Source organism: Notolabrus celidotus, chromosome 16 (genome assembly GCF_009762535.1).
Source record: "Notolabrus celidotus isolate fNotCel1 chromosome 16, fNotCel1.pri, whole genome shotgun sequence".
NCBI lineage: Eukaryota > Metazoa > Chordata > Actinopteri > Labriformes > Labridae > Notolabrus > Notolabrus celidotus.
Genome location: NC_048287.1, coordinates 5,937,624 through 5,950,039, shown reverse-complemented (window position 1 = coordinate 5,950,039; position 12,416 = coordinate 5,937,624). Strand labels below are relative to the sequence as shown.

The 12,416-nt window shown below is 42.3% G+C and overlaps 1 protein-coding gene across 1 annotated transcript; it reads right to left on the bottom strand.

Annotated features, from left to right (window-relative positions):
• Positions 1–443: 443 nt before the first annotated feature.
• cited4a (Cbp/p300-interacting transactivator, with Glu/Asp-rich carboxy-terminal domain, 4a) lies at positions 444–6,837 on the bottom strand. The gene is made up of 2 exons (XM_034704834.1): positions 6,639–6,837; positions 444–3,738 (listed from the first exon to the last, which is right to left on the bottom strand). Exons 1-2 carry the CDS (start codon positions 6,804–6,806, stop codon positions 3,019–3,021), a joined length of 888 nt encoding a protein of 295 aa, XP_034560725.1. The 5' UTR covers positions 6,807–6,837; the 3' UTR covers positions 444–3,018.
• Between the last annotated feature and the right edge of the window lie 5,579 nt (positions 6,838–12,416).

Sequence of the window (12,416 nt, the reverse complement as noted above, 5' to 3'; positions counted from 1 at the left end):
GCAGAAATATTTACTTTTGTCATCATCTGACATATAGAAACCAGCCTAAACCAGCTCACTATTCTTACTTTTTCTCTCTTGTTGTTGCTTTGCCTGTTTTCAGTCTTTTAAATTTAACATTTCTAAATTATATAACACAATAACTTGAAAACATGTTGGTGGTTCCAGCTCTGTGTTGACAGAGTGCTGACTCACCGCTGTTTAGGATATGTTGTTTGTTCTCTGCTCTTGTGTTTGCTCATCACTTCTTGTGGGTGGATCAGTGTCGAAACCGACAAAAATAAAATGAATCAACAGCTTCTGAAGTACTCTGTGGTTTCCACTGTTGAGACCAGGAACAGCCCGATGTGTGGAGACAGTTTCATCCAGTCATCCAGCCTGATACTGTGCCTTTTTTTCGGGGGCTGGACAGCTGATAAAAGAATCACCAACATACAGCAAAATGTTTCTTTAAATAAATATTTTATTTGAAAATAAATACATTTTCTTAAAATAGAATCAATAACATTACAAAAGCTTTGGGGAAGTGGGAAAGGAGAAGGAGGGGAGGGGGGTTTAGGAGGGGTATACCCAAATGAATGATGTGTAATTTGGAACAAGGAGTACAATCTCACATGTTTATCTACCATCTTAAGACAAGTTCCCACAAAGTGTTGTACTGTACATTCTCAGCTGCTCTGTGGGAAAGTGGTGTCGTCCCTCACGCTTGCTTTAACATGCAGTCTACTTGGTCTTAAAGCTTCAGGTCCTGCACGCAAACTCAAACTGTATCTACACACTTTGTTTGTAGAAAATGTAGGATATAATCTTTTTGTCAACACATCAAATCATCCACTGGTTTACACTTACATCTGACAATGTTTTCTGAAAGTACCTTAAATGTGTCTAGATCAACTTCACCTCTAGTCTACAGTACAAAGATACAATACACAAGAAGGCTGCGCTCGTTGATACAGCAGTCATCAGAGGCCACTGTCTTGCTAAGGCCAGTTGAACTGTGAGGTTGGGAGTTGCTCTGGCTGCAGTGTGCCAGGCGGAGAGTGAAACAGAGCGGCACTTTTTCTGCTGCACTTTTCTGCCGTTTTTTAACCACAGCGTTTCAATGCCCGTTGTTGGACCGAAGAGCTCGGAGATGGCAGATCTCCAGAGAGAGAGAGACAGGGACAGCAGCAGCAGCACAGTGGTATTGGAACAGATTAACACAGTGCACCAGCGTGGCCCTGACCCCTCTGACAGCTCCACAAATAGCCTGATGAGAGCAGGAAGTTCTCTCTCAACCAGCCTGCAGCGGCGAAGCAGCAACCTTGACAAAAACCTAATTACCAACTGCGCAAAAAAACATGTCCGTTTTATAATTATTGAGTCATTGCAGAATGTGCAAGCCGACCTCAATTAAGACAAGCGTGTGAGAACATGTAGTTTGAATCTAATCAGTAGAAAAGCAGCAGAGTAAGCTAATCTATGGCAAAAAAACAACAACTGTGCCCGCTTTGTGCTCTTCACTCACTCCTCCTGCTGAATGAAATCAATGCCACAGGTAGAGGCAGCTTTAAATAATGATTAAACTAAGTGCTGCCAGGGACTGCTGTGTCCACACATTGTGTCCACACATCCAAATCTCTCTCCCTGTGCAGCCTTAAATCACCTGCAGCACTCTGGAGCGATGGTGAAAGCCACTGGAAACCCAAACTGACAAAATCCTTCCAACTATGTAATTTGGGGTCTTATGAGCATGATCTAAACTTTTGAAAGATTAGTTTTAATCCAAACTCAGAGAACGGTCATGAAGTTTCTGTAAACCTTCTTGATGTTGGCTTTGAATTTGGATGGTTCAGCTTTAATAATCATTATGAATATTACACTGCTCTTATTTCGGTGGATATTTAATAAGACTCTTTGCTTAATTTCATTTTGCATTTTTAATTTATCAAGTCATTATTTCCAGCAGCTTTAGGGGAGCCAAATGCCTTTTGATGGGTTTTGAATGCCTCACTGCATCCACCACACTTACACACACAAATAACACACATGTCTCCTGTCACACATTTTTTTTTTCTTTTTAACCAGTCCTGTTTTTAAAAAACTCTCCCACCTCAGATTTGGGACACACACCTTCAGCTTTTTTTGTTTGGCTTTGCAACAGGCTGCAATGTGCAGCTAAATGTCTAAGCAAAGGGATGTTAGAGCCATGTTTTGCGGATAAATGCTTTGTTTTCAACAACACACCAAGCAATGTGCTACTTTGCCAAAGATTCAATCACAGTTAATTAGCAGGGAACAGATGCAACGTATTCAATGATTGCAGATACTATCTGAGACAGGTAAATGACACTGAAAGCCAAAGAATCGATGTGGCACATTTCAACAGAACCCAAACTCAATAAACCCCATAACTTCACACAGGAATCCTGCACAACCTTACTCTCCTGCTCTTCAAGGAAATATGTGATATTTTGTAGCAGATTTGAAGAGCCAGCCTTCAATAAGCACACAAAAATCCATCTAAACCCCTTCATCCTTGTACAAACAAATTCAAAGGACTACCTTTTATAAATTTGTAAAACGTCTGCTACTGTTTGAAGGTGTCATCAGAGATAAAATACATTTAAAGATGCCACAGTATGTAGCAGACCCAGATGGAGAGTCTTTTCAGGCGTTTCCTCGCTGTAAGTTTACAATTTTCCCAAAGCCTTGGCACTGCAGGCACATGTGCTGAGGGCCAGATGGGTACAGACAGAGCCCGCTGCATCAGGCTGCCTCAATTTTGGCCAAAGACGACAGATCTTCCTGGCACTGCCTCAAACAAGAGAAACCTGGTGTCTTTGCTGTGTTACTATTCTTCCTCAGTTCGCAGTGTGAAGGCGTACTAAACACTGTCAAACACAGACACAGAAACACCCAAAACAGAACAGAGAGATTGTCTCTTCTCGCTGTGCTACTGTGACCGCTCAGTCATTCTTTGGGGTGTCCAGTCCAGTCCAGTCCAAACAAAACCGAACCAGCTTCAGCCTGCTCTGCTCAGCAGCTCACCGTGCTGGGCTGCTGTTTGCACACAAAGTCTGATATGAAGTCAAACTCATTCTGTCCCAGGAAAAGCTCAGGCAGCTCCTGAACACGATCTAAACCAAACTCCAGCACCAGTGACGTCAGAACCTCCTCATCGATCAGATCCATGTCCATGCCATTTAGCCCCAAAGGGCCTCCAATGTGCTGCATGCCCGACAGCTGGGCCGGACCCACCCGGTACTGAGCTCCGTTCGGCATGTGGTGGCCGTTAGCTGAGCTTAGAGGGTGTCCGTGATACTGAGTGTTGAGTTTCTGCAGGTGCATGCTGGCCATGAGCTGCTGGGAGGTGAGGTTACCGTGGTGGTACTGTTGTGGGTGCCCACCCTGCTGCTGCTGCTGCTGCTGCTGCTGCTGCTGGGGATGCATGTGGTGATGCTGCTGCGGCGGGCCCTGCCCATTGTACATCATGTTCCCAGACATCATCTGGTGGTGGTGGTTGGCCATGGGAGCTCCGTTCACTGGGCCCGCCATCCCTCCAGGTCCCACCATGCCCGGCCGCTGTCTCATTGCAGCCTCCATGTTGTTCTGCGGGTTCCTGTAGTGCATCACCTGACCGTTTGGCAGACCGCGCAGGCCGGGCTGCCCGCTGTGCTGCGGAGGTCCGTTCATGCCCATCCTGAAGCCGTGGGTCATGGGCATCATCATGTGTTCAGCCATGGCTGCTCTGTCACCCTGAAGATAAAACACAACAGATTAGATTTTTAATCCAGTCAATACTCTGAAGTTCAGTGTTTGTTTTTTACCTAAAATGTCTAAAATATCCTAATCCCAGCTCCTAATATGTACAGACTTTCTTCTTTTCTGTTGTCGTATAAATCAAGTCTTTGGTAAGTGAATGGTTGGTTAGAAAATGTCTCTGAGGCAAAGGAAATTATGATGAACCATTCCAACTTTGGTGTCATTAAGTTGACTAAAAAATAAATAAACTATTCAGGAACATAATCAGCAACTCACTCTGTAATGAAATAACTGCAACTTCAAGCTCTATCATTATTTAAACTGGTAACATAAGGTTTAAATATCCCCAATTTAAAGGAGCACCCCACCAGTTGAATTCCAATTCAGTATTTCCGAGATTGTCTGTGTATGTTGTGTTTTGTGCACTGGATGGACATTTTTAAAGATAGCAAGCCAGCTTTAAGAAGGGCTTGGTAACACCACCAAAATAATCCACATTTAGACAAAGCTTGAGGATATTCTCACTTTTCTTTCCCAAATGCAGACCCCCTAAATCATGACGGCATATTTCATAACATTCAACCCACGGGGATTACAGGACTGACGCTGTTATGTAAATATCCAAGATCAGGTTCCAAATATAAGATGGTTTAAAAAAGTTAGCTCCTTCTGTTGATGTTGATTGTTTCTTTCCAGCTGTATCCTGATATTTGCAAACAGTTCACTAACAAGCAAGCTAACATTCTTCAGTCTGTCTGGAGGATGCAAATATTCACCACAAAACAGCAACAGAGAAAAAACACAAAATAGCTAAAGGAAAGCCAATGCAGCTGCTGAAGTAACTTTGTTGTGCATGTTTTGAAGATGTGGACATTTTACAGTTTTTTAGCAACAACATTTGATTTAAACATATTTCATACAGCTCAGCCCTGCCCTCCTGATATCAACAGCTCTGTATAATATGTTTGGATGTAAAGCGTAGATGTGGGGTTAAAAGATTTGATCATTTAAGAGGCAGAGAGGGTCTACAGTCAGAGTTTCTGTGTTGAATCCATATAAGTACATGCTGTAGCCCTACAGATTATGTAACTTCACATTACTACTTATGGAGGCTGTGCTTCATGCTAGTCTACAACCAGTGCACTGGTTTATACGTCTGCATCAAATCTAGGCCATAGGTCAGTGATGCACTGTATCTACGCAGAAGCCTATACACGCAAACTGATGTGCACATCCTCAAAAATGTAACTACACATCGCAGACAGCTAGAAGCAACGTAATTTCCTGCATTAACAACATTCCCTGTATTGCCACCAGTTACATCTCCTCCTCCTCTGACTCCTGTCCAGAAATCACACTGCCACCTAGCATTTAGGAGGAGGATTGCAGACCAATGTGGTCACTCTAATACAAGCAGTGCTCACGATGGCGAAGGCTACTATGGTGTAGAGTCAATGCTGCATTACAAAGCAGTCTTTAGTGTCTACATTGAGTTAAAACACAGAAGGTGATTATCACGCTTGATGTCTTTGGGCGTATTGTTAGAAGTATTACGAAGGCAGAGATAGCCCAACATAAATGCTGACTAATACTCTGGTGGTGTACTTTTCAAATGACGAAGACACAGACGCAGTTGAGCACAAGTAGGCTATAAACATTCCTGATGGAGAAGGCTACACTAATGCAACAACATAGACTCTAGATAGTTTTAACACATGACTATAAACCAGGCTCAATAAGAGAAGCACGATGTAGCTGCTTTAGGGGAAAGTAGGACTGCATGCTTCTGGATTTTGATGAATTAAAAAAGAAGTTGAGATATATATAATCCCTCCTGCTGCAATAGGGAGCTTTAATCTGTCTTCTCTGAGTCAACCAATCTTTAAAGAAGTGAAAGACTCAAACAGCTGGAGTGTTCCTTTGAAACAACTTCATTTAAAAAATCTTCACTCTCTCTCTCTCTCTCTCGGTGTAAACTTGTCTCCTTCCCCACCACAGTTTCTCTCAGTGTCCCCATTAAGAAACTCCGCCTCAACTCTCCAAAATGACACCATCCGTGAATTACCACTGAATATCACACTGACGAGGGAGGGCAGCAATACCCTTGCAGCCAAAAGGACGCAGAGGAATGCTTCCCCAGACCACACACACCTCTCCCCCCTCCTCAGCACACAACACACAGCCTCTGTCTTCACACAGTCATTACAAAAGATCTCCAATTAAGATCACCAACAGATGACAAACAGATCCTGTCCACGCTCAAACTGTAATTCGCTGTCACCGTGACGGGCTTGTTAAAATTGATGACATTATTTTACAACCTGCCTCTAAATGGGGTGATCATAATAACACATCCACAGCGAGATGCAACGTGAGGACTGAGAAACAAAGACATTTCAATTTTAAATCTCCTAAAAAATGAACTCTGCTGTGCTTCTGCCCCCAGCTGCTTCATTTAGAGCTGATAAAACAAGACACTTTCCTCAATAGCCTTAATCCTCCTTAGTATATTCTGCTCTTGTGTTACCTAATTATACACTCTATCTGTGGAGCCTCTCTGCAGATCTGGATTACCATTCAGTTTAAATGCCACTTTGTAAATAGATAGTCTGAAGGAGGATAATAATTGCTGGTATTATTACACAAGCATGAACCCTCCTTTATATCCCCGAGGGTTGAGTGTATGTGGGATATTTGACATTAACGCAATAAAACCCGCTTCCAATAGGCTGTAATGAGCGCTGCAAGTTAACAAAGTGACAAGGTGAAGCAGCCTGTAACCGCGTCTGATCAACCTGTTTTTATTCTGAAGAGAAATAATAAAACAGTGAAGAATATAAAGGCAAAGTGCAGTCTCTCTACCTGTTCAAGGAGTAACAGAAGGCGACACCTACCCGATGTTTGAATGTGCGGAGAATCCGTACGGAGAAGTTGGATCGGTGCCGGGGTTGTTCTCCAGCTGATGCTCCGGCTACATGCAGCCCTGCGGCGGATTCAAACTCTGCGGCGTCTCGGCAGTCAGAGGAGTTTGTTTTCTGGGTCAACTCGGGGATTACATGCATCTATAAAGCACAGAGAGGGAGAGAGAGAGATAGGGAGAGGAGGAGCCACCGTCCTCTCCGTCTCCTTTGTTGCCATTGGTCCTCCCCCTTAATCACTGAGCAAAGAAACATTCACTAACTACCTCCACTGATCCACCGGAGCAGCAGAGCGCCGCGCTGCTCTGTCTGCTGGAGAGATCTCACCGCTGCCTGCCTTCATTACCCTCCGCTGTAATCCATAATGATCCCCGCTCTCTTAACTGAAAGCTTTCTGTTTAAAGAGCAGCAGGGAGGGATTCTCCATGCTGCAGGCCAAACAGAACCGCTTCTGCTACAGAGACAATTCATTTAAACAGCAGCACACTGTGGCATGCATTTAAATCATAAGATACATTTGAATAGATGTGTTTTTCATCTCTTTGATAATATAAAATGACTCGTCTTGCACTTAAATGTTTGTTATTGTAGCATATTTCAAGCCAATCTCTATCACAGCACTGTAGCCTTTTTTTTTTGTAGTATCCATGAACACCAATTTGCCAAGAAATTCCATAAACAAAGGAAAATGGCTTTACAGTAGCCCATTGGTGAAAGGTAGCCTATAGGCTAAACAAGTCATTACAAAGCTGTGTAAACCTGGCTGATCAATCATTAAAAAGCAACATTTCAAAATGACATTCTATAGCAACAGTCTGCTATTTCTGAATAGCTGACCACTGCTAAGAAGAACACAGTGTTACACGGGAGGCTCCAATCACACACTCTGATAGACTAAAGCCTGATTTATACTTCTCATACATGCACCTCCTCATGCTTGTCTTGTACTTTCTGTGTTGACTCTACGTGTTAGTGGCTGACGCCGTGATGAGCACTACATACTTGTGGGTATTTCCGTCCGCGTTGCCCTTCAAGACTCCTAAATGCTTGTCTGCATTGTTATTTCTTTACATATTGACTACATTTTCTACTTTCCGCTTGTCCACGGGACTCTGAGCAAATTATTGAAAAGCTTATAAATGCTGCTGATGATCACCACAATTATTTTAAAGAAGAATACAGAGGAGAGGTCGGAGGAAATGGAATATACCTTCGATGTGCGCCGATAACGGAATTGTTGTAAATGCAGGATATGCGATGCTGCCAAGCGGGCCAATCACAGGGCTTGCAGTCCGTGTTGTTTCTAAGTGTTGTTACATTTTGGAGGAGGTGTTAGTCAGGCTACCTGTGTAGGCTTCTGCATTTGATTAAGGCTATGCACAACTGTTGCGTAGCCTAGATGTCGTTTCAATTCAGAAGTATAAACCGCGTTGACCTTACACAATAGTTGCTAATGTGGTTGTGAGCACTGCATACTTGTACATCGATGTGCCAGACGGCGGATACTGTTGTAGGCAGTGTGGTCTTTATGATCGTCAAGTCGCCTGTTACCAACCCCCTATTTCTTCTTGCTTTTTCACAGCCATTCTGGGCGTAGTATGTTAAATTAGAGCTGATACATGTTGCTGTTTATCATACATCAATGATTGCGGGGGGGACTATAGAGGAGACGTCAGAAGAACTTTACTGTACGGTCGATGCACAGTGATACCAGAAGTGCTGTAAAACATGAAGCCACATTTTTGAGGAGGTGCACATCAGGCTACGTATGTAGTTTGCTGTGCCAGAAAACAGCTACGCAGATCTATGGCTTAAGCTTTGTACTTCTGCATCAAATCCACAGTGTACCCTACGTGCCTTGGTCTGTGTAGCCCCTGTACCTACGCAAAGACCTGCGCACGTAGCCGACAGGCACCTCCTCCAAAATGTAACTACTCCTCGAATCGACGCGGACCACAAGCCCTGTGATGACTTCCGGAATCGCTGTCCCTCAGCCATACATTGGCCGTGCATTTCATCTACCCCAGTGTCTCCTCTCTATTCTTTCCTGTTATCATTGCTGTATGATAAACAGCAACATGTATCAGCTCTAAATTAACACAACACGTTTGCAATCCCTGTGAAAACGTAGCAAGGCTGAAAACAGGTGACCTGACTGTCAGAGAGACCGCACTGCCCTCAAATATGTGGTACTCATGCCCACGTCGGCTACTGCTGTGCAGGGTTAACACAGATGTATAAACCAGGCTTTATGTTGAAACAAAACTGACTGCAAGCCCTGTGATTTGTCCTCTGGCAAGTGTTGTATTTCCTGCATTTACTTCTATGCAATTGTTGCAGCATGATCAACTGCTGCTCAACATTTACCAGCTCCAACTCAAACATAATGAGCTCAGTTCACAGTTTTTTGTGCACAAACAAGCAGAGAATGTAGCAGAACTGGTGGCATGACTAGCATAGAAATGCCAAGTAGTGTTGAGGTGGAGTTTTGCAGAGTGGTGTGGACAGTCTACTGCACTAGTAGTGCTCAAAGAGTCAATGCAGAGTATAAACCAGGCCTAACTGTAGTGTGTATGATGGGAAAACCAAAAATTGACTAAAGCAGAGGAAAGGCAAAAAGGTCAAAGATATACAAACTGTATACTACAATGGATAAATCTATAAATATAAGATGGTAAATGAACATCACCTGATTAACAAAGTTTCCTTTCTGATGTTTTACTTCTTATACCCGGCACAAAAGCTTTAAGTTTACTGTTTTCTACATATTTCAACTTTATTCTCTTACTTGTTCACACTAAATGTAAAATCAAAACATTCACCGTTAGAATATTGAATCTGCTCTTATTTGTAAATACTTAAATTGTATGTTTAAAACTAGTTTGCATGGACTAACATTTTGTTTCCCTGGTGGAAATCAGTGATAAAGACAAACACTGGATCCCAAAAACACTCATCTTTTAGCCACAGCTGCCCTTACGTGTGAGCAGCAGTATGCATTATCTCCTGTGACTGGGACAATAATGTTAGCTTGGTTAGCATTTTGTGCTAATAAATCCCTGTGAGGACATCTCTGTACCCTGATTTAAACTTTCACTGCTTCACCTACTCAACCCTCGCCCCCTTTAAATCAAATCCTATTGACATGCAGGCATCAAATTACCGTGTCACCTGATGTGACACTACAGGGGCGGCTGTGGCTCAGTCGTAAAGTCGACTGTCTCTCAATCAAAAAGGTTGAGGATTTGATCCCAGGTCCTGCTGTCCACATGCCAAAGTGTCCTTGAGCAAGACCAAGACACAACTTCTCCCGGGAACTGATCCTGCAGTGAGAATGGGATTAGTCATACTGATGTGTGCCTTACATCGCAGCATCTGCTATCAGTGTGTGAGTATGGTGTGAATGTGACATGTAATGTAAAAGCTTTCAGTGGTCAGGACACCCAAGACAGGGTTACATAAACACAGTCCATTATTCATTTACATCTGTTATATGTGAGTCAGAGGGGAGGCATCTCTTCTCTTCTTTTATATATATCAACAGTCCAAGGGTAGAGGGTGTGATATACATATTTTTAAACTACTCAAGCCAAACACGTTTGTGAAATTGCAAATAAAATTGACCTGACTGGTGCTCAGAGTTTATTTTGGTAAGCACAACATGTGATTGATGCAAACAAAACTGCAGTTCCTTGGGTGTCCACTGGAGGCTGGCCCTGAAAGCAAGGGATTCCCCATCAGAGCCCGTACTAAAAAGTCCAGTATTGGATTGATTACTTTTTACAGAACTTTTCAGTTATACTTAGGCTCAGTGTTAGGAATAGATAAGTACAGTAAGGATGTGGCTTATTTGACTGACAGATGGGCTCGCTGTAGCTGTTTGCCAGGACTCAACTTAACCACTCAGCCTTAGTTTCTTTGTTAGCTGGAAGTAAGTTGGCATCAGCATTTCTAACATGGCCACCACAATCCTTTGGCTCCATAATTAAGAAATGAATGGGTGACTTTCTTTAGACAACATCCATGTTTTCATACCAACCTGATCATCTATGACTGGAACAACAATAACAGCGCTGTTAAGTTCAGGGCATTAGTTTGAGAGTGGTGTAACTTTGTTCCAGCGCTGTAGTGGAATCCATGGGTTACTGATTAAAATGCCTCTCGTGACTGAACCGACTGAGGCATTACATTAAAAAACAGGGAACTAAAAAGGGCTACAAACCTCAGTACAGCTGAGAAGAAGTGCATAAATTGGTAAAAGTTCTCTGGGGTTTGTAACTTCGGCTCCTTTCATCCAGCACTAACTCGTTTGATCCTGATTAAGTATAGATGAGTGCAGCTCTTACTAAAGGTTTTTTTAAATAAGCATAAGACTGGAATTAAGGTTTGCGGGACAAACTTCTCTTCAGGATGGTATGAGTGAGCAACTTTTAGAGGAGTGGACACAAATACACACACACACCTCTGAAATGATGTGCAGGCTTTAGTTGAAGCAAATGGGAGATAGAGTGAATGTTCGCACTGCACAAATTAAATTCACTGTACATTTATTCCAAGAGTCAAATAAGTGTAGAAGTAATGATGACCTTGACCGACAAGAAGGAAAATAACACCAGTGATCACTTCCAAAACAGCGCTTAAATACACTTTAAGGGCCTCAAACATGGTAGGACTGCACGGCATCTGTGTCCGCTGAACGTGCGCAAATGAGCCAAAAAGACATCGTTAAATTCACAGACCACACACAAAGGGTTAAATGATCCACAAACTGTGCTGCAGAGCAAATAGTGTCACTGTGCATCTGTGTTGTTTGCATACATTTAAACCAGGCATTACGCGTTCACATGGAGTGAAACAGTCCATTTTCTATTCAAATGAGCCTCATTGCAAATAACGCCTAATTCACCGTCACTGACCTGAACAGCACGGTGCATTCAGAGTGAAATATTTACCATCTGCTGAGAGCTATGCTAACTGCGCCACAGTGTTTATAAGTGTCAAACTTTTCAGTGATCAGCTCCACCTCTAGATGACCAAAAAAATCAAATATCTGAACACAAAGTCTGTTAATATGACTTTGACTATTGTTATGATAATCAGAGTGTTTATATTTTTCATCTGAATGAGCCACTTTATACTAACTCTCTCACGCTAGACATACACTGAAATGTCTGTCATGAATCGACTCTAAAAATTGGAGAGGACTTCTTCATCTCTCCATCCAGCTTATCATATATACACTACCAGTCATAAGTTTGGAAACACCTTCTCATTCATGGGTTTGTATTTATCTTAATTATTTGAAACACAGTAGATTAATACCAAAGACATCAAAACTATGAAAGAACATATATGGAATATAATCTTTAAAAAAGTGTTAAACAAAGCAGAATATGTTTTATATTTTAGATTCTGTAAAGTAGCCCCCTTTTTCCTTCATGACAGCTTTGCACACTCTTGGTATTCTCTCAGTCTACTTCATGAAGTGGTCTCCTGGACTGGTTTCTAATGAACATGAGCCTTGTCAAGAGTTCATTTGTAGAATGACTTGCCATCCTAATGTGTTTGAGACCATCAGTTGTGTTGTTCAGAGGTAGGGTTAGTACACAATAGATAGCCCTATTTGACTACTGTTGTAATCCAGATTCTGGCAAAACCAGATTATTTCATAGTTCTGATGTCTTCAGTATTAATCTACAATGTTGAAAATAATTAAAATAGATAACAACCATTGAATGAGAAGGTGTGTCCAAA

What these genes read in the sequence shown, in the direction of transcription:
- cited4a (XM_034704834.1), bottom strand. Translation starts at nt 6,806, where the DNA reads ATGCATGTAATCCCCGAGTTGACCCAGAAAACAAACTCCTCTGACTGC. An exon ending in TCCGCACATTCAAACATCGG is followed by an intron (nt 3,739 to 6,638) that starts GTAGGTGTCGCC and finishes TTTTATCTTCAG; the next exon opens with GGTGACAGAGCAGCCATGGC.